The 22,505-nt window shown below is 32.0% G+C and overlaps 1 protein-coding gene across 2 annotated transcripts in view; it reads right to left on the bottom strand.

The window, feature by feature from the left end:
* The window catches only part of LOC145245943 (metal transporter CNNM4-like), a 299,957-nt gene that overhangs the window by 51,153 nt on the left and 226,299 nt on the right, over positions 1 to 22,505 (bottom strand). For both annotated transcript variants that reach the window (XM_080107704.1, XM_080107705.1), the window contains exons 3-5: positions 11,742 to 11,873; positions 4,480 to 4,641; positions 3,185 to 3,268 (exon numbers count right to left, since the gene is read on the bottom strand). In XM_080107704.1, the coding sequence (XP_079963830.1) occupies positions 3,185 to 3,268; positions 4,480 to 4,641; positions 11,742 to 11,873 (378 nt within the window). The remainder of the gene's footprint in view (positions 1 to 3,184; positions 3,269 to 4,479; positions 4,642 to 11,741; positions 11,874 to 22,505) is intronic.

Here is a 22,505-nt window from a genome sequence, read left to right as displayed (position 1 = left end):
ATATGTCCCTATTTAATGACTTCACATTGCAGCCAAATTTGACACAAAGTGAAGTTAATCAGTTTCCTTGAGGAAGCACTAGTATGAAAAAAAACCCAAAATGGACCTCTCACTACTCCACGGTAGGGATACCTCAGGTTACTTTCAATGTCCCCCTCTCACCCAAACAGGATGTATGGCAAGGTGCACCGTGTGAATTTGATAATCTTTAGAAAACTTCTTGTCAAGGGAAACCAAATTCCATATAACCTCTTTGAACTGAACTGGAACTCATTCCAATAAAGAGTCTGATGGATTAAACTGAACTCTAGACATTAGAATGATATAAAGACGAACCTTGTCTGGTATGAAAATTAAGGCTAAGAAGAGCAGATTAGAGAAACAAATCTCGTCAGGAAGTAAGCAAGAGTTGCATCCCCTGAGTGCAATCATAATATCATGCACTACTTCACCATGCATTTCTTAAGCAGTGTTGCAGCTTTTGTCTTTCTTTGATTTAGGAGCATAACTGACTTTCTTTGATTTAGGAGCACAACTGACTTGACTTTTACTTGATTGTTTGAATCAAGAAAAATGAATTCACAAACCCAGTTAAATTTTAAAAAAAAATAAAAGTTAAAGTTACCAGCTGAATAAAAATCAAAATTCACTGGAATTAAATTACTCCAGTCAAGAAATACTCACCATTATAGGTCATTATGTCCTTCTATAACTAAAAAATTGATTTTTGAAACTAGAATACCTGTTTGACTTTGATTCCATTTGAAAACTGATAAACTCTGATATATCTAGGGATGGGCAATGATAATGAAAATAATTTTTTTTTTCTTTCTTTTTTTTGTTTTAAATAAAAAAATTAAGTATTTATTTCTGATTACTTGTATTTGAAGGAGCTGCCTTTAAAAACAGTTACTATTTATAGCTATCAAGAGATTTAATTTTCCATTTTATAAGATTTAAATTTTCAACTGTAGTATCAATTTCTACTGAGAACTGCCTTAATTTTTCTAATTATCATTGTACTTCCATAGTGTTATCCATTTGCAAAGGTGATCACCTCATTTTGACAGAATATAATCAGACATTTTGACCTTGAAATTATTGGGGGGGTTAAATTAAATGTACTAAAAAATCTATAATATTTTACATGGTATAAATACTTTCTATTAGCATGCATTCATTAGCTAATAAATAGTCATAATTTTATGAAGATTGGATAATTGTCTGATCTTTTGTGGATTTTTTTTTTTTTTTTTTTTTAATCATGATATATTCATTTTTTGGTTATAAAAGAAATTACCTTTACGGTTATTGCTCGTCCCCAGATAAATAAATTAAAATTTATTCTTGCATAACTAAAAATGATAGTTTTTTTTTTACTTCTATATTATCCCTATAAATAATATAAAAGTAAATTTATTTTGCTATCTAATTAAATTAAATAAAATGTTTACAGTGTGTATGAACACACTATGTAAACTAGCTGAAAAAAAAAAAAAAAAAAAAAAAAAAAAACAGTCATTCTTTCGCAAAATGCTCACAGAAAAATTAACTATTACAGAGCTGTTGAATCAACATACAATGAGAGATAAAGACAGTGATGGAGCGAAACTTTGTAAGAGACGGATGACTTGATGATTTAATTACAAATTATGCCTAAATCAAAATTGATTCTTCTTTGTAAGAAAATGATGAATGATGACAACTTTAAATTTGCAAATCTAACCAAACCAAAAAGACCAGTGTATCATTGATAAAGATTAAAACTCGTTAAGAAAACAGTTGTTTGATTAAATGAATTTAATTTATTATCAACTAATTACATCAAACCCGGTCTTGCCAGGGATTCATTGGTTGTAATTTTTTTTTAAAAGATATGAAAAAAAAAAATGTTCAGTAATAACTAAAAAAAAAAATGCAAGATAAGTCATATTTTAAACTGCAAAGATTTATCTTCCTTAGATTCATTTTTTTTTTTTTTGGATTATCTTGAACATTTCAACTCTGTAATGATTGCCAAATGTTTTGTGTCAATGTAAAGGCAAAAATATTGAGCCCTATTATTTTAGCACTGTTCAATATTTGCAGATATTTTTGCCTCCAAATAGTAAATTGTTATGTATTTATAAGAAAGTTGTATTAATCTTAAGATTAAAAAAAAATAACTTTCAATTTTTTTAATCATCAATTTGATTTGATTTTTTACTGCAAAAATCAGAAAATAAATTATCTGCAAAAAATAAAAAAAAACAACCAAAAGAAAAACAAACAGTTCGAAATATTATTCTTGCTTTTACATCAGTCGAAATGTTTCATATGCCATTAAAGAATTGAAATGTTCAATTTCCCAATAATATTTTCTTTAAAATAATTTATGTCAGTAATAGTAACGATTGCCATATAATAATATATATATATGTTTAATATGTGTCTTCCCAACTTCCTATATAGGGGCATCACATTAGTGAAGAGAAAAAGTTATTTCCACCTAGCATTTAGGGAAAATGCTTTTCTATATAAATTGTTGAATTTGTTCAAAGTACTATAAATAAAAATAAAGAAATAAATGATATATATGTATATATAATAATAAGTAATAAATTTTACTTATCTGAACACTTTACTGCAGTTTCAGGGTTTATCCATTCATCAAAAGTATTTTATGATATACTTTAATGATGTTATACATCCATATGAAAAATTCAAATTAACAAAAAAAAAAAAAATAAATAAAAAATAAACGCATTGACATGCCTACAAAATTAGAAAATGCTACAGCTCTCATAATTTTCAGAAACATATTTACTCTCAGAATAGCCAAAGCATGAAGCCAACTGCCTACATCCGTTATTGGCTGGCAAGACACTGCATCCTTTAAAACCTTCATGCTTTCCAAAATTTGCAAGAAATTGCACCCAGTGCCCCGCCCTTTCACCTCCATTCACATGCGCATGCACTTTCATGGATTGTAAAGCATTGCACACGATTTAATTCTTATATTATTATTATTATTATTATCATTATTAATATTCACAAGTAAAGAAGACATGGTACTTGGAATGTGTTGCGTTTTGAAATTTCTTGCAGAAAACATACAAAGGTAGAGAGAAGGTAGATACCATCTTTGATGTGAATAAAAATTACTTTTAAAATTTAAAAAAAAAAAAAAATTCTTTTTACTTACTTGTAAGTGCTTCAACACCATAGTATGAAAATGGACCACCGTCAAAAAGCATGCGTTCTTTTCCCACAATCACGCTAACATGACCTGCAAAAATGTAAGAAATGCAAAAATACAGAAATGATAACATTGTTTTAAAAATAGTTTTAGTTTTTGTTGTATTTAAATCATCCCACTCAATTTGAAGTGTTTTTTTTTTTGTACCCACAATGCCTTTCATTATTTTTATTTCCAATAAGATAATAAAATAAGACAGTAGGGACAATGTAAATTGAGGGTTGCAGGGTAAGAGGTTTTAGAAGGAGCCAGACTTGTGAAAAAAAAGAAACAAAAAAATCACTAGGAGCCAAAATCCGCTTTTTAATCTCCAAAGAGTCAACAGTTAAAATATAAGGAGTTGGAGTCGCATATATTTAAATTCAAGAGTCAGTTCATTTGGTATAATGATAGAAGTGTTTACTAATAGGCCTGACCTCAAGCGTCTATATGGCTGTATAGTTCAGTTTGTTATTGAAACATTCTGTTGCAAGAAGGACAGATGAGAGCACTAACAAAAGATGTGAGATCTAGCTTATATGTTCTGTCTCTACATCTGAGCAAAGACCTATGCTGAGATATTATTTAAAGTGTCGCTAACAGTATACATATCCTAACAAAACCTTTTCATTTTAAGAGAGTAAAATCTAATTGCAACTTGCTTTTTATCCTGCTAAGTGACTAGCCATTGTGGAACCAGTTTAGTTGCCGATAACTTGATTAGGCAGCAGATAACATTTATTTAGTGGCACGGTGTTCAAAAATATGAGTGGCCAAAAGAGGCACAAGAAATCAAGTAAACAAGTTGAGACCAATTATTAATATGACGGTCGTTCCAAAAGTAAAGTCTCCTATTATTTTTTTAACTCAAAAAGTTGAATAGGTATGAAGATAAGAGTAGTACCATTAAAATGAGCAACCTTTTATGCTCTAGAATTTATTTTTCTACATAGTTACCACCATTCTCAAAGCTCTTTTGCTAGGAATTTAATGACACATCTCTGCTTCTGACACACGTTCATGACAGGGGCTACTTTTTTAGAGTCTCACACCATCAATAACTGCAACAGAGAGAGATATAAAACTTTCAGGCAAAGAATGCATAAGTTCAGTCATCATAACAATGCAATTTGCAAGCCCCTCTGATCCATTTGGGCAGAATAAAAAAGTAGGAGGCATTACTTTTGGAACGTCCATCTTAGAGCAGATCAAATAGTTTGTTTTTTTTTTAATTTTTTTATTTCAATGAATGAAATACTCACCTTGCAAAATGAGGACAAAATAATCACATGGCTGTCCTTCTTTGAAAATATAGTTTTCTTCATCATCTTCATTTTTAATACAATGTTCTTTCACAATGTATTCTTTCAACAAACGTTTCAGTACTGATTCAGAAATATATTCTGCTTTAAATGGTTCCACACCTAAAAGGTAGAGAAATAAAAAAAAAAGAAAACAATTTTATGCATGTATATATGGCTATATACAGAGTGGAACAATAAAATTGTCACCCTAGAAAAGACGACATGATTCCATTTCTGCTTGATGAAAAGCGGTTTTCTTTTTTTGTTGCAGGCCATCTAATTAGTTAGTTGTGCACAAATCCCAAGAGTGATAGGAGCCTTCTATCATGTCTGAAAGTGATACAATGTTCAACAAGCAAGATCAGAGATGTGCCGGTGTACAACTCATGCTCTCTATCGATTTAAATCATGACAACAAGATCATTACTGGCACACTCAAAATGCAAATCCGGATGGTTCACTGCCTAAGGGACGTGCCTAAGGTGATGTAAACAAAGTTTCTGGTCCCGATTATGGTCTTTGGCGTGGTTTGAAGTGAGGGCCACATCATAACATCTCACATCTTCGAAGTTTGCTTTAAAGTCAACACCAAAGTATACTTAAATGTGCTAAAGAGCGTGGTGATCCCCTGGTGCAATCAAGTGGCTTCTGGCAGACCATAGGTGTGGCAGCAGGACCCGGCATCGGCCCACAAGTTCAAAGAGACCAAGGCTTGACTTCAGAAAGAGTGCTCCGACTTTGTACGCTTCTCTCATCGGCCCCCTCCCTCTCCATCTGACTAGAACCTGCTGGACTACTTCTGTTTGATCATATGTCAAGAACATCACCAACATGACCTCTTACAACACAAAAGGCAGCCTGATTGCCACCATCTGCCGAGTATTCGCCAAGCTCCCGCCGGCGCTTGTGGAAATGGCATGCTCCCAGTTCCAGACTGGTATCAAGGTGGTGATTGAGGCTGAAGGTGGCTACATTGAATAGATGTCAGCTTAACTACATAATCAATTTACCTAAATTGATTTTTTCAATAAAAGTTTTAAAATAAAGCTGTAGGGTGTTTTCTTTGGGGCGGCTAATTTGTAATAAAGTCGATTTTCCCAGTTTACATTAAGACATAATAGGTTAATATCCAAAACCTTCATATGCTAATCTGTTCAGGATTCCAATTAAGCTGTCATGCAAGTTTCTAAAAATAATGCATTCATTTCTTTATTCAATATTTACTATATTTCTTCTGGATTACATGACTTTCCCAAATAAACCTTCCAAAAGGAAGATAACTGCAATTTTCACTCACATTTTATCTACTACCCTTCCCCCACACTATTTTTGCATGGCATAAGAATGCAATCAACATCAGTTATTCCAGAATATTTAACAAACACTTTACATTTGCATTCTTAGAAACGACAAATTTTCACTCAGCATAAGACGTCTGCATCAATAAGTTTTTCCAATTATTTTTTTTTTTTTTATTACAATTACTATTTTTCTCATCAAACTTGATACAGTAGAACCGTGGCTACCATAATATGATGGCCTAGCGATGACTATGATTTAGTCTGGTGACGTCATGAACATCGGTCTGTTGAAATTTGGTCACGTGTCTCATGACTAAACCGGAAGTTGGTTTAAAGTTTTGGAGGGTTAAATAAATTTAAACATGCCGTCGAGATGTATAGTTCCAAAATGCCGAAGTAACTACGAAAATGGACCAAAAGTTACCATGTTTTCATTTAAAAAAAAAAAGGAAATAATTTACCAGTGGATTAATGCAATAAAAAGAAAGGATTTTACTCCATCTAAATATAGCAGGCTAAGTGTTAAAATGTTTGAGATATTTAAAAAAAAAAAAAAAAAAAAAAAACGCACCTTTTTTATTGTTATTTATTTTTTTTTTAGAACGTATTTTAAAATAAAAATGAAAGTATGGATATAAAAAATGAATTTTACATGTAATTTAAGTTATGTTCTGAAATAATAAATTATTATTGAGAAACTTATTTAAAATGGGGAGTATGGTGAAAATATTATGTACTTTCACTTAACAATTTAATAAAAGCAATATCGTAAAAACGGAATTCCTTGTTTAAATAATTTTAAATAAATGACCGTTTTTGTTATCCCAAAAGCTTATTAATAATTATTTGTGGTAAATGTTGTGGCCCTGTAGGTGTCAGAATTTAGGAGAATATACTTCCAAAATAAACTATTATAATTGTTTAAAAAAATAATAGAAATATTTTTTATTTTAAAAAAAGTGTTTACAAAATGCCGGCAATAAAAAAAATAATATTTCTATTATTTTTTAAACAATTTTAATAATTTATTTTGGAAGTATATTCCATAAAGAAAATAAACAACCCACTTTAAACGGAGAAATTACGATTTTGTATATGTTATTCGCAGTTTTGTGTTAGGGTGGTCAAAAATTCCCCCAAAATTTTGATACTGCTAGTGGCGCTATAAACGAAAATAATGTTTAAAATTACGGCAAATGAGTAGTTTCCAAGATATGAAGAAATGTTAGTTTTAAAAAATTGCGGATCACTTTTCTAAAAAAATTTAACGTAAAATGAGCACCCATTTTATGGCCATCGTTTTTTTTTTTTTTTAGGGTGCTTTCTTTTTAACAAATAAAAACGAAGAAAAATGAGTTTGGCCACCTTTATGTTGGGGGTTGGGAGTCAACATACAATGAATACAGTTTAACGTAAAATGAGCACCCCCTTTCAAAAAGGGTAAACAGAATTTTTGTCGGGTAGAGGGGGTCAACTGCAGGTGCTCATTTTATGTTTAGTTGTGTTCATTCCTACATCAAAGAGACACTTCGCCATGTTTGAGGCGAAAATGTAATTTTTTTTAAAATTGCTCGTCGCCCCAAAAAAAAAAAAAAAAAAAAAAAAATTGCCATAAAGTGCGTGGTCGTTTTAGGTTAAATTACCCCCCCCCCTTTTTTTTTTAACTAACATCTCTTTATATCTTGGAAACTACTAGTTTGCCGTAATTTTAAACGTTATTTTCGTTTTCACAAACCCCGTAAACCTGTAAAAGTGGTAATTTAAAAGGATTTTTCGAGGGTGGACTAATTCTGCATTAAAAAAAAATCCCTATCTTAAGGATGGTGCTATTCCTCGAATATTACCAAACTGTCCCTCCTATTTATCCCCATCAACCACTTTTAGAATCTCTTAACGCAAAGAAAATGCGTTTAGAAAATTTTGCTCTTAAGTGTGCATTATCTGAAAGCGTTGCTGACGAGTTAGAGTTACGGAAACGTAAAACTTTCCATAATATTGATGATTTAGAAAAAAAAAAATTAACGTTTATAGATAAAAATTATTGGACTTCTATTAGGCAAGACAATACCATCATTATATGCCATATAAAGAGATGCCCATGCCCAAAAATAAAAATGTCTATGGTGATTGAACCGGACTTGACCGTTAGAGTATTTTGTAGTGATGTGGAAATGAGTGCTATAGGGGAGTATAGAATTCCTAAACATGTAACAGGAAAATACTCTGCAGATTTTGATGGAAAACATGAAAAAAATGGACATCGAACAACAGGAAATTAAAACTTCTAATATAAGTTCTTTATTAAAATTAATCTTATCATTTTTGCTATTAGTGCAAGATGAATCATTTAAATATTTGAATGCCATTAAGTTCATATGTGAACAAATTAACATAATGACAATGAATAAGGTTAATTATTCGAGTGAAATGATGGTATTTTCTTCCTTATTATATAACTGCTCCTGTAGGGGGTACAGACTTAAGAGACACTAAAAATTGAACAACACGATAACAATTTTCTCACGTATAAGTTCTAAGTTATGTAAGTTCAAGTTACTAATGCAGAATGACATCACAGTATCTTTACTTGTTGATGAAATACATCTCAAACCTTATCTTGATTATAAAGGTGGTAATATTGTTGGCTTAGCTAACAGCAATGAACCTGCCACAAGTGCATTTGCTTTTATGCTTAGTAGTGTATTCTCACAATATAAGGATGTTGTGCATGTTATGCCAACTAAATGTCTTCTAGGTGAGAACTTATTTGACATAATTGAACGTGAAATAATTGGCTTAGAAGATATAGGGTTTTAGGTATTATCTGTTATAACAGATAATAATGCAATAAATAAAAAAGCTATGTCTTTCTTTTGTAGCACATCAAAGCTTTCAATTTTATATCCCCATCCAGTTAGAACGTCTAGCCCTCTTTTCTTCTTATTCGACTCGGTGCATATATTAAAATGCATTAGAAACAATTGGCTTAGCCAAAAAGATGAACGTAAATGCATGATGTTCCCAAAGTTTTGTTATAATGGAAACCATGAATTAGATAACATCCAAAGTGCTCCATTTTCTAGTTTACATAAACTTTATGCCCTAGAATCTCAATCACTTGTGAAATATTGCTATAAGTTGACTTCAAAAGCTCTTTCTCTGACTACTTTTGAAAGGCAAAATATTAATTTGGTTTTGCAAATTTTCAACGAATATACTATTCAAGGTTTGCTAACCTTAGGAAAACAGGAATGCTTGCCAAATTATGCAGAAATCGCAGAATACATTCAAATATTTTATATTTGGTGGACAATACTGAATGTGAAAACACCATATAAAGATTGTCGACTTCGTAATAAATATTCTAATCCACTTACATTAAATAGTGATAATTATAGTTTCCTAAATGTGTTCTATGACTGGTTAGAAACTTGGAATAGCATTCCTGGAAGAACTGGTAAGTTAACAAAGGAAAAATATACTGCTTTGTACCATACTACTTACGCAATTTTAGAATTGACTAAATATTGTATAAACGTAATGAACATGTGTATATATTACCAGGAAAGTTTCAGACAGATAACTTTGAGGCAAGGTTTGGCCAGTATCGACAACTTAGTGGAGATCAGTATAATATATCAATATGTCAGGTGTATGAATGTGAAAAAGAACTCAGAATGTTGTCAGTTTTAAAATTGAGCTTACCAATTAATAATCGAACTATTGAATTGAAAAATTTAAAAGAAACTAACTGGGATGAAATGACAAGGGAGCAAGAGTTACATGTTTATAAATTTAACATAGATGTAATAGAAGATGATGTTAATCAATGCAAGGAAGTACTTCCTGTTATATTATACTTAGCAGGTTATTGCTGTCATGCAGTTTTCAAAAAACTGAAATGTAATAGCTGCAAAAATTTAATATTCGAGAGAAAGGCTGTTGAAGATATAGCTGAATTAAACAGCTACTTTCAGGGTATTAACAGAGGTTCTCTGCTATACCCAAATGATATAACTAATAATTTTGTCTTCTATAATTATATAGTTATAAACAAACTTACAAAATGCAATTCTTTTTTGCATTCGATTCATCAGAGAAAATTAGCCATGTACATAACTTTAAATATTTTGGCTGATCAAAATCGATTATTTCATGTTGAATCTTGCGATGAGGATCACACTATTCAGCAAATTGAAAAAAATGCTGATATAGAGTTCATCGAATTCCCTTATAAACAATTTTTGTCGCAAAGAGAATGACAATATTAGTAAAAAAAAAATATCAGAAAAAGAAAAATTAAAACTTTTAATTAAATTCTACAACAGATTTTTGAAAAGTTTTAATATTCAATGTTTGAAATATTTCTGCCTTAGTAACTTTGTTTATACTAACATTTGTTTGAACTTAATTTTTAACTTATTGTTTGTTATTCAGTTAAACTAATTTATTGTTCGTTTTTCAGTTAAATTAATTTATTGTTCGTATTTCAGTTAAACTAATTTATTGTTCGTATTTCAGTTAAACTAATTTATCATTTGTTTTTCAGTTTTGATTTTTAAAATATTGTTTTTTTTTATTTAAAAACAATTTATTGTTCATTCTTATTTATTTCTATTGAATAAACTTCAGTTTCATACAAATCAAATTGTATTCCTTTTCTTTTTAAACTTTTTAACAACTTTTCTTCCTTTCAATTCGTTTTTTATTATTAATATTTTATTATTAATATTGGATGAGTTTCAGTACAAAGTATCATGTTTATCTTTTTTAATCCAATTCTGAAGTTTTCTAACTCTTTCTGTAAAAAATGTTTGCTCATTATCGACAGTCTGTGTTCCACTTATCTTGCTTGCTAGGACCTATGGCGATGACATCATTTTTCAGCTGACAGGCCATCTATGACGATGGTCATGGTAGAACCTTGAGATAAAGCATTAAAAATTAGTAACAAAATGCAGTACAGTATATAATACACATGTATATAATCAAATAACATTATAAATAACACTGTAAGGTGGGACAAATACCATAACCAGAGGCAAGAAAAACATTCTATTCCACATCATAACCTGTAAAAAATGTATCCTAGGGGCCACCGTATTCAGAGATTCTACTGTACTCTGATATTTATTTATTTATAATCAATATTTTATAGGATTCAAATATATGAATCATTAGTTGTAGTGAGCACAACAAAATATTCCACTATTCATTTTTTCTCTGAACATTTAAAAAAATTACTTTATAACTTTTCTTACAAACTTTTTCTTTGCACACAGCCTTGGTCAAGAAAGATTTCTCTTTCCCTGATCAAACAGATGGTGTATAATATCGAAACAGAGATTGCATATGTTGTTGTTATGCCTCAGTAGAAATGTGCCTTGTTTGAGGTGAATAAAAGAAAAAAACTTTAAACTTAAAAAATGTTTTGTTCATAATTAAATCAGAAATTAAAAAAAAAAAAGCTGTAATAAAATAAATTGCGTCCTTTTGATAGTTGCTTATTCACTTTTGATAGTTGCTTATTCACTTTTGATAGTTGCTTATTCACTTTTGATAGTTGCTTATTCACTTTTGATAGTTGCTTATTCACTTTTGATAGTTGCTTATTCACTTTTGATAGTTGCTTATTCACTTTTGATAGTTGCTTATTCACTTTTGATAGTTGCTTATTCACTTTTGATAGTTGCTTATTCACTTTTGATAGTTGCTTATTCACTTTTGATAGTTGCTTATTCACTTTTGATAGTTGCTTATTCACTTTTGATAGTTGCTTATTCACTTTTGATAGTTGCTTATTCACTTTTGATAGTTGCTTATTCACTTTTGATAGTTGCTTATTCAAGAGACTCATGCACACATCGATAAAGTATACGAGATAATGACAAATGGTAAGAAAAAAATAAGAAAACTTACTTGAAAACAAGAACTGGAAACAAGCCAATGTTAGTTGCGGGGAAATATGGGGTTGATTTCCCTCATCTGGTTGGTTGAACACGCTAAGGTCCTTGCGATCAAGTTTACGTGGTTTTTTAAGTCGATTGTCAACTGAAAAGAGACAAGGAAATATTTTTAGTAAGCGTGTTGCATTCTATCAACAAGTTTATAAAGAAGACAAGAACAAGTGAGATTGCATGCCTCTGCCTGATGATGTGGCAAAGTCTTATTTGGCCCTTACTTCTCGATATTGTATGAAGTATTTCTGAATTTATATCACAGAAGCTAAAAAACTATCTGATCAGGTTGAGATTTTGAACGGTGATTACTGTTATCAAAGGTATGAAATCAATACATCAAATTTGTAAAAATAGGAAATTGAAATTTTACCAAAATTTCAACTATTACCATTTTTCAATTTTTCAACATCTTACATTTTATTTTCACACATTTTATTTTATTTTCAATACACAAACATAATGAATGACACAACAAACATTGCTTTCATTAAGATTTTCAAGAACTGCAAGCGATCTCAATTCGACAAAGAGCCAGACATCAATGAAGTTGTGAAACAGGTCTCATCCAAGTTAGAGGCCCCAACTAGTGGTAAACTTCTGACATCAAAATTGTGTTCAAAGACTTTCAGCAGCAACTAGGCAAAGCATCCTCTGGAGGAAGTCAGCGACTGTCAACAACACTGACGACTGAACGATTCAACCAAAGCTGCTGCTCAAGCAGCTTTTCAAGGACGAATATGACACAGGACTTCAGTGACTACAATATGAATCAAGTAGTGAGTCTCTCCGATGAACAGAACCAAGTTATCACCGAAAGTGTTACTTTTACCTTTGCCATGACCTTTGACCCTATTATTCTAAATCAAATTAATTTTGATATAGACCATGACTGATATTTTAACTAAATTTGGTGATGATTGATCAAACGATATGAACACAGCTGTGTACACTCAAACGATACGAGAAACGAACTCAATCGAAAACATTACCTCCTTGGCAAAGGTAAAAAGATATATATTTTGTTTCTACTTTCTTTATGAAATATCAACTTTTTTTTTTCATAAATATATCTTGAGATTTATGAATCATAGAGCAACAACAAAAATGTTTTTAAATGATAATAGAAATGTTTTTTTATTTCATAAATGTGAAGGAAAAAAAGAGAAACATTGTTCTGTCATTCAAAAAAGACAAAACGTTTCTATAAAGAAATTCTAAAAATGAAAGAAAAGTAAATCCTGCTGAGACATCTTCCAAAAATGACATAATTTTTCTTAAAATTATAGTGCCGATAGTGAGGAATGAAAGAAATCCAGTAATGTTGAAATTTATTGTGGAGCAAGGGTTGCCTAATCATTAACCAAGACAATGTATTTATGTGTTCATATGGAAATCCTAATGATCCATCTTCTAAAAATGACTTCATTTTTTTTTTATTATGGTGGCCTTGGTGAGAAGAGAAATCATTTCATATATGTTGTCCAATAACTGTCGAGAGTATGTTAAATTGTTTCATGTATATATTTAAATTACCTGTCCGTGGGTAAGTAAAATTATTTTAAATATGTCTTTCACATTACCCGTCCTAGCGAAGGTAAAATTCGCTCATATACGTGCTGTAAATTACCCATCCTAGAGAAGGTACAATTATTGCATACATGTGTTATACCAGTCGTAGGGTAGGTAAAATATTCTTTTGCTCAAGATAGCAAATGACACATAGACATAAAAAAATTTTCTATCCTAAGAATAATAGGTATGATCAGAAATAACTTCATTTTTTTTTTCAATGTTTTATATAGTCCTGAGCAACACTAAGTCTATAATATAAATCTCATCTGTCTGTTTAAATGTATGTATGTATGTCTGCCTAAAACTTTGGACAGAAGCGACAGATTTTCACAAGATCAGTATCGTTTTGAAGCTCAACCTTTCAGACGACAAATATTAAAAAATTGGCTAAAAACATCAATTCCTTCACACTCAACTGGGCACTTTTTTACAAAGAAGGGGTTGCTTTTTTTCGCTGATATTTTCGAAAGTCATCCCCTCTTTTCGATTGACTAGACTTAATTTAAACCTTCGCTACTTCCGGTTTGGCGATGGATGCAACAACAAAGACGTCACTTTTTTTCTTTTTTTTTCACAATCTTTTCCTTCTTCGCGGTACGGGTTCGGGCCTGCCTGCCTGCCTACTACCACATATTTTTTTTTTTTGGCTCAATACACACCTTCAAACACCCGAGCAACATTGAGCACCCAGGCTTGTCAAAATGTTTTGTAATTGGATGGTGAATAAATTGATTATTTTTGTTGTTTTACTCACCAAGTCACCCATTTTGTCAACAAGACTCACTCTTTCATCGTATGTTGTGATTCTTCCTACCCTGCTCATTCTTGAGTGTGTGTATAATTATTTAATAATAAATATTTAATTATCTACATATGTACATGTCTCATCCTTGTGGAATCATCAGTGTAGAAATCACCATTCAAATCAGTCTCACGATTCAAACCCCGGAGCAAAAGTCATCTTTAACCCAAACTCTGAGCGCTCTAATCAATGAGGTTACCTTTAACGGCTAAAGATGAGATGCGAAATAAACCCTATTAATGCATCAGTCGAGTGAACAACTATAGTTGGCCATCATAACAGTGTTTGACAGAAAGAAACTTACATTTACAGCTTAAGATTTGACAGCTTCTATTATTACTCATTAAAGGGTGAAGCCGAAATATAAATGTTTATACAATAACTGTTGCTTATAAACATTACTTCTAATGAAGCCTTTATCGAGTCCAGCGATCATTTTGAGGCCAAAGCCTCATCATCACTAGCCCAGAGCACCAAAGTTGTATGTCACGATACTATCAGACTTTGTTGGATTGCTATCACTCTGTGAAATTAATATATGCACACTGATGCAGATAGAACCTGGTCTTGTATTTTCTTTCTGTATTTTCTCTTGTCTGGAGAAAGATCAAGGTTTTAAGAATGCGATGGTTGAGTTGGCAATAAAATCTCAGTATCTGACATTAATAAGAAATACAATAATTTTCCGCATATTTCTAACATACTGTTTTATAGATCTTCATATTCTTCCAACTTGCATTGATGCGCAGTCAAAATTTTCCTCAAATGGAACCATTAATTCAACAATGAAAACTTTTCAAATTAACAGACCAAATGACAATATCTGGGTGCTAATCCATTAATGTTATTGCAGTTGCAAATACAACCCGGCATTCTAAGCATAATATCATCAATTAATGACTATTTTTACACAAAGAATTTATACTATTTTCTTCTTTAATGAAATGAATTATTCTACTGGTGACATTGAGTGCTCCATTAGCAATCTCACAATACGAGTTGAAACCTTTGCAATAATCTCCAAAACTTTATGTCTCCCTGTTTAGCTTCTCAGGGCACGCTTGCATCCAATGAGGATGTTTAAGGCTGGCAGTTTACCCATATGTTCTACATGTAGTTAACCTCTATACATAAAGGTTGGGTGGTGTTGGTAAGATATTGTAGACTACCTTTTTGAGAAAACTTTTTTTTTTTTTACGATGCATATGTTTGAGGTCACACCATGTGATTCCTATCTTTCGCACCCTCCCACTTAGTCGATGCACCCTGTTCACTTTGACCTATAGCTGTAACAGTGTGCATGGCTGTCTGCATATGAATTTCTTTCAAAACCATATTCCTTTGATTTACAGGGAATTTATTGAACCACCAAAGTTGTGGATGAAGACCTAGTCTTCCACATGCCACAACACCAATTATTTTGTTTGTCTTAAAGGCCAATTCTGCATCTTCTACAGTTTGTTTTGCCTTCCATTTTCAGACAGTTATTACAAATGATTAGGAGTTTTCACTAATGGGTCATTAGAGTTATGCAGCATCTGAAGAAGTCACGCGTTACCTAATTTATATTCTTCAACAAGTGATGCCGTCAGAGGTTTTAGTTTTATTGATGAACTGTATAATGCCATGTTTGTCAAGAAACTGGGCACCCCCAACCATTTTTGGTACTTATGCATCTATGTAACTGCACTGAAATAATAAGCCATTCTTAACATGAGGAAGGAAAGGTGTTTTATAACTACTCTGTACTTCCACCTAACAATTTAATAAACAAAAATATTGTAAAAATTGAATTTAACTTGAAAATACTATTTTAAAAAATAGCACAGTAACATAGATACATAAGCACTCCATTTTTTACATAAACTTACTGATAAGGTTCTCCATTGTTATAACTTTTGTAAATGACATCCCATAAACCTGTATTAGCCATAACTTGTGAATTTATCTCACATAAATGCACTGCCAATGATGTTTATCAGTCAGAGGTAGAGAGTAACAGTGATTAAGGCTACTGATGCTTTTTTTTACAGATTGTGAAAATTTAATTCCCACCAACTAAGAACCTTGTTTCTTTGCAAGATCCTTTAACTATTGATAAACTGCAAAATTTTGATGGCTTTATTTTCATCACAGCCCATCTGAAGAGCTCCTGTATGCAGGTACTGAATTGTTTTGTGTATGGATGGATTCTATTGCCAAAATTACATCGTCCATTAAATGGCTTCATAGAAGGAATGCTTTTCTCATGAGTACTGTTTTCAGCATGACACAATATACTTTTCATTACCAACACAAACAGTAGTAAAGAGATAACATACCTCATCATAATGTCAATATTCAACTTTTGCCAGTCAATTTAATATTTATTATTAGAAAATCTCATATATATACATTTAAAATATGCTTATAGGAGATTTCTAATATATTCCAAAACCCAATAAAACTCCATTGCTTTTTAAAGTAATTGGTGTCTTACTGAGCTATATGTATTTCTAGTTTTAACTAAATTTAATATATAACCACAGACATATGTTTCAATGTTTTATGAGTTCAGGGTTTTACATTGAGTTATTTTTTTCAAAGTAGTGACTAGAAATAATAAAAACGCTTATGTTTTGGTGATTTTTTTTTTTTTAACAGAATCTTCCACAGCTCATTACTGAATGTAAAAATGTCTTTTCAACATTTTTTTTTTTTTAATAAAATGAGGAATGTCAAACTATTTAAACAATAAAGTTTATTAGAACAATATATTCTTTTAAAAAAAAGAAAAAAGAAAAAAAGAAAAACAAGGCTATTTTAAAACACACCTGACGACAGTCAAATGTTTATACTTTCAAATTTCAACATAAAATTCAGTGCATATTTAGAAAACCACTTATTAAAAATAAATACAGGAAAATCTTTACTACCTACTTGTTATGGAACAAAGATGTCATATTCCATAAATCACGTGAGTTTGGTTAGTAACTTTGCTATTTGGCTAATAAACAAAAATATTTATTTGTCAAAGGTCAACTAAAGACAAATTTGTTTGTAGAGCTCTGGAGTTATTAAAAAAATTTGATTTCTTTATTATGAGGGTTATCTCTCCTTACTAAAGCTTTAAAAATCGATCCCTTACAAATTCAGTTCTGAATTTACTAAAATTAGATTAACACATTAAATAATTACAAGAAGATGTACATGAATAAAACAGTTGCAAATAAATGTAAAAAGAACTATTTCGTCGTTTAAAGAAATCAAGCTTGTTTTTATTTCATTTACTGCATGCTATATTAACTCGTAACATAATAAAGTAGACAAAATTAACAGTAATTAGAAAAAGAAAAACATTTAAAACATATATAAAAAATAACTGAATAACACACTTAGTATTTAAAATCAGAGTTACTCCTCACAAAAAAAAAAAAAAAAATAGATTAAATAAAATAATTTTAACTTTGTTCTATTTACTGTAGCCAACATCAATATTTACTGTAGTATTAGCATAAAACAACATTACAAGTCCACAAGGATTTCTAGGGATTCAAAACACCTACCATTTGACAAAGAGGATTTTCCTTGAAATATAATATGGAACATGATTACACACATTAGATTACTATATAGAAGTTTAGACTAATCAGGTAAGATTTACTATTTAAAAATATGAATATACAGAAAATCACTTGTCTTCCCTTCTCAACACAGGCAAATTTCCATTTCTTGCATTGTGATAGCCTTAACACTTCTCTATGTACATATCACGCACAATGCGTCAAGCAAACTATATTTGCTTAATATTCTAGTTATTTTATGAAAATAGCTGATAAATCTATTAGTGACTCCAAATAGAATTGAAAGAGAATTCCAATTGTATCTTAAAATTCTATGAAGAATCTAACCTTTATTTAAACTTTTAACATTGTAACTGCTAACATATCAATTTCTATAAGACACAGATAAACATCATTGAGTTATATATAATTAGTATAAACAAAAATATAAGCAGACATAAAAAAAGATATATATATATATAAAACTAGGGTACTTATGCATTTATGTTACCACGATAAAGCCAACCTTTCATACAAAGAAAAAAATAGTCCATTCCCTCCAAAAACGAACAAAGAAACAGGTCAATTACAGGTCAAGTGAGGCTATGTCAGATAAACGCACAATTATTAGCTGCAAAGAGTGGGTGCGGTAATAAGAAACAATCAGATTGGCTATGAAATTCAACACTACATGAATATATGAAAACATGCGGTAGCATCAATTCCTCATGCAGATGAAACACAGAAAATTTGTGTGTGACTTAATTGCCATATATATTTTTCATAACTTGCTATATATATATATATATATATATATATATATATATATATATATATATATATATATATATACACACTCCATATATATATATATATATATATATGTATATATATATACACTCCATGTTTAAAAAGGATGTGTCCTCTATAGTATCAGATCTGACCGAATGGTTAATTGTAGGCATAGACCAATTCATACCATCGAAAAAATTCCAACAAAAACCTAACAGCCAGCCATGGTTCTCCCCAGAATGTGCTGCTGCTATCGCGCACAGAAATCACTTTTTCCATAGCTACCAACGTAATAGATGCACTGAGACTAAAGCTGCTTTCAGGTATGCCAGCAACCACTGTAAAAGAGTAATAAAAAATGCAAGAGAGCTATATGCCCAGTCTGTTAAATCCAAGGTAGCTGATCAGCGGCTTGGGTCCCACCAGTTTTGGCAAATAACAAATAGGATCCTAAACAGAAGTGTGCGTTCTATCCCAACCATTATCAATGGACCAGAGGTCATCTCGTCAGCGTCAGACAAGGCCAAACTATTTGCAAAGAACTTTGCAGCTAATTCTACCCTATGCGACGAAGGCCATCAACTCCCCATATTTCCTCCTATAACACAGAACAAGCTAGGTAACATACAAATATCCGTGCATGAGGTCGCCAAGCTAATAAAGAACCTAGATTCCAGTAAAGCAACTGGCCCTGATGGCATCCCAATTATAGTGTTAAAAAAGCTTCAACCAGAACTTGTTCCCATACTTACGAAACTATTTAAGCGCTGCCTTAAGGAGAAGTGCTTTCCGACTCCCTGGAAGACCTCATCAGTTTGCCCTGTATTTAAGAATTCAGGTGATAAGTCATCTCCCTCTCAATACAGACCTATAAGTCTCCTGTGTGTTATGAGTAAGTTGCTGGAATCCATATTAAATAGAGAAATAGTCAACCACCTCAGCAGGAATAACCTTAGTGACACACAATATGGTTTCCGCTCTGCAAGATCTACCGCAGATGTGCTGACGGTTATATCCCACAGGATTAGTGAATCTCTTGACAAAGGCTTCCTTTCTAGGGCAATTGCTCTTGACATATCAAAGGCCTTCGACAAGGTATGGCATAAGGGTCTACTTCACAAGATTTCCAGCTACGGTATAACTGGAAATGTTTTCTCAATCATTAAATCATTTCTCTCCGATAGGCTCATAAGAGTAGTGGTAGATGGACAAAAATCGGAGGACTGCAATATAAATGCTGGAGTCCCTCAGGGGTCAATCCTGGGCCCAACTCTCTTCCTGATCTACATCAATGACCTCCCTAAACACATACTTAAATCATTCGTTGACATCTATGCTGATGACATGACCATCTACGGCAACACATCAAAGGCTGTAAATGACAAAGTTCTCTCTGATTCTCTCTCCTCTGATCTCGAGCGCGTGGTTCAGTGGAGGAAGATGTGGCTGGTTACCTTTAATGCATCCAAAACCAAACTCCTATCCTTACATCATCAACGCTCTGATTCCCATCTGGCATCAATTGTGATGGATGGCTCTCGTCTGGGTGAGGCCCCATGTTTTGACAAGCTTCTGGGTTTGACCTTTACTCCTGATCTGAAATGGAACACGTACATCAAGTCTGTTGCCAAAGTCGCTGGAAAAATGGTAGGATCCTTCTACCGCTCCAGAAGATATCTCACTGCTGATACAATTCTCTATCTATATAAAAGCCAAGTATGTCCAAGGATGGAATACTGCTGCCACATCTGGGCAGGAGCTGCTAAAATAGCCTATCATGCCTTGACAGAGTACAAAATAGGCTTCGTGGGGGATGCCCTTTTCTCTTCCCTGCAACCTCTCTCCCACAGGAGAGACGTTGCAAGCCTGTCTTTGTTTTATCATTACTTCTATGGCAAGTGCTCGTCTGAGCTTCAATCCATGGTCCCCCCCTCGCCAATATTTCACGAAAAACACCCATCTAGCTGAAACCACCGTCAAAAATTTTTCCCACTCTTTATCTGTGCCAAAACCAAAATGTAGATTCCATAAACAAAGCTTCTTTCTTAGAACTGCACGCCTGTGGAACTCTGTTCCGTCTGCCTGCTTCCCTCCGGACTACAACTTGGTTGTCTTCAAGTCCAATGTTAACAAATTCCTAATGAACCGCCCCCTTAAGTAAACATTTCAGCAAATCTCCTCACTAACGTAATGTACTTGCAATAACCCTTATCCCTGAGTGGCTTCCGGGCCTTGATAAGTGGTGATCACTGTGTAAAAAAAAAATATATATATATATATATATATATATATATTACTAGCAAAAGTACCCTTCGTTGACTGGGTTCAAAAACAGCCTACAGAAAATGGACTCTAATTTATGAAAGTATGATAGGTTATGAAAAGGAAGGGTTGTAAAGAGATAGCTTCGAATTTGGGGGTATCAAAATCAAAGCAAAATATGATGAAAGTAAAAATAAAATACATAAATCCCATAATTTATTATACCATACCTGTTCACACTGAAACCCTTATCACAATATTCTGTGGATCTATATTAAAAAACCTTGTTAAACTTTGTGACATATTTACATTCTATGGAGGTCAGGCGTGAACGAACACCCCTAATTTTATTATACCATATTTCTTCAAACTGAAACATAATTATCAAAGTATACTTACGCAGATAGATATGAAAAGTCTTTATTAAAGTTTGTGCCTATTTCCATTCTATGGAGGCCAGGAGCGAACGCAAACCCCACAATTTTATCATACCATCCCTATTTAAGTTTAAACATACTTATCAAAGTATTATTATGTACATCTATATCAAAAACACTTGTAAACGTTTTTTATTTTAATTTTTTATTTCCATACTTTGTGGACCAGGCGCGTACAGACCCCACAATTTTAATGAATCATCATGTCAGATCAAACATACCCATTCCTGTGTCTCGATACATCTTCTATCATTATATGTGATCAGTTTTCTATAATAGTCAACCATATAGGAGCCTATTCATGACCAGACACATACACAGACGTTCAACTTTATATTATAAGATTATATATATATATATATATATATAATGTATCTTATTCAACCTAGCAAAAGAATAGACAATGAGTCTTCACATGTTAATCGTTTCTGGTCAATATTAGTTTTCCTTTCATAAACACAAAATGGCCAACATTTACAACAAACAAGACACAAAATGGCCAACATTTACAACAAACAAGAGATAAAAAAAAAAGAAAAGAATGAGTAGTTAATGAGGAATAGGATTAGTGCCAGTTCTTCTTCCCAGCCAATCAGATTCCAACAATGAGGTCATATGATTATGACCCTCAGTAAGTGATCTCTTCTGCACAAGTTAATCAACACAGCCATTCATCCAATTGTTCATCACAGTACATCTTTCATCTCAATCGCTTTTCTTCTCTTGATAACTATTCTATTACATAATCAACATTTAGAATAGTGGGTGCAATATTGGCACAATGGATAGCATTACCATCATCAGATTTAGTTTAATGTCCATTTTACATACACTAAATGGTTTGTAAATATTAACTTACAAACTAACCTATCGCTGGCCAGGCCTTTATCTATCCCTCAATTCTATCATTATCATTTCCTCCCATGTTTTCTTTGGCATTTCCCTGTGAATTGACTCAATTGTTCTACATCTACAAAACCTAACCCAAGAACTCTTATCCAGTTTTTAAAGGTGACCAAACCAACAAAGTCTCATATTTTGTATGCATTTCCATATAATATCAAAATTTAAGCTTCCTCTGAGGTCTGACTAAGATTATACATTCAACATATTATTCGCATATCATTTATCCCCAAGCAAATGCATGTTCTCAACTCTCACCGGTCAGATTTTGCTTCCATACATTACATTGCACATGCTTGATAAACTTATCTTGATTAATAGTGGCATCGTTCTGCCAAGCAATACTAGTAGAAATTTACTCCACTTCTAACCCTTGTAATTACAGTAACATCGGCTGAACCTCTCGGTGACAC

Source organism: Euprymna scolopes, chromosome 23, assembly GCF_053919585.1.
Source record: "Euprymna scolopes isolate OS-2025 chromosome 23, ASM5391958v1, whole genome shotgun sequence".
Taxonomy (NCBI): Eukaryota; Metazoa; Mollusca; class Cephalopoda; order Sepiida; family Sepiolidae; genus Euprymna; species Euprymna scolopes.
The sequence above is the reverse complement of the archived record's forward strand: the minus strand, read 5'-3'. Positions and strand labels throughout refer to the sequence as shown.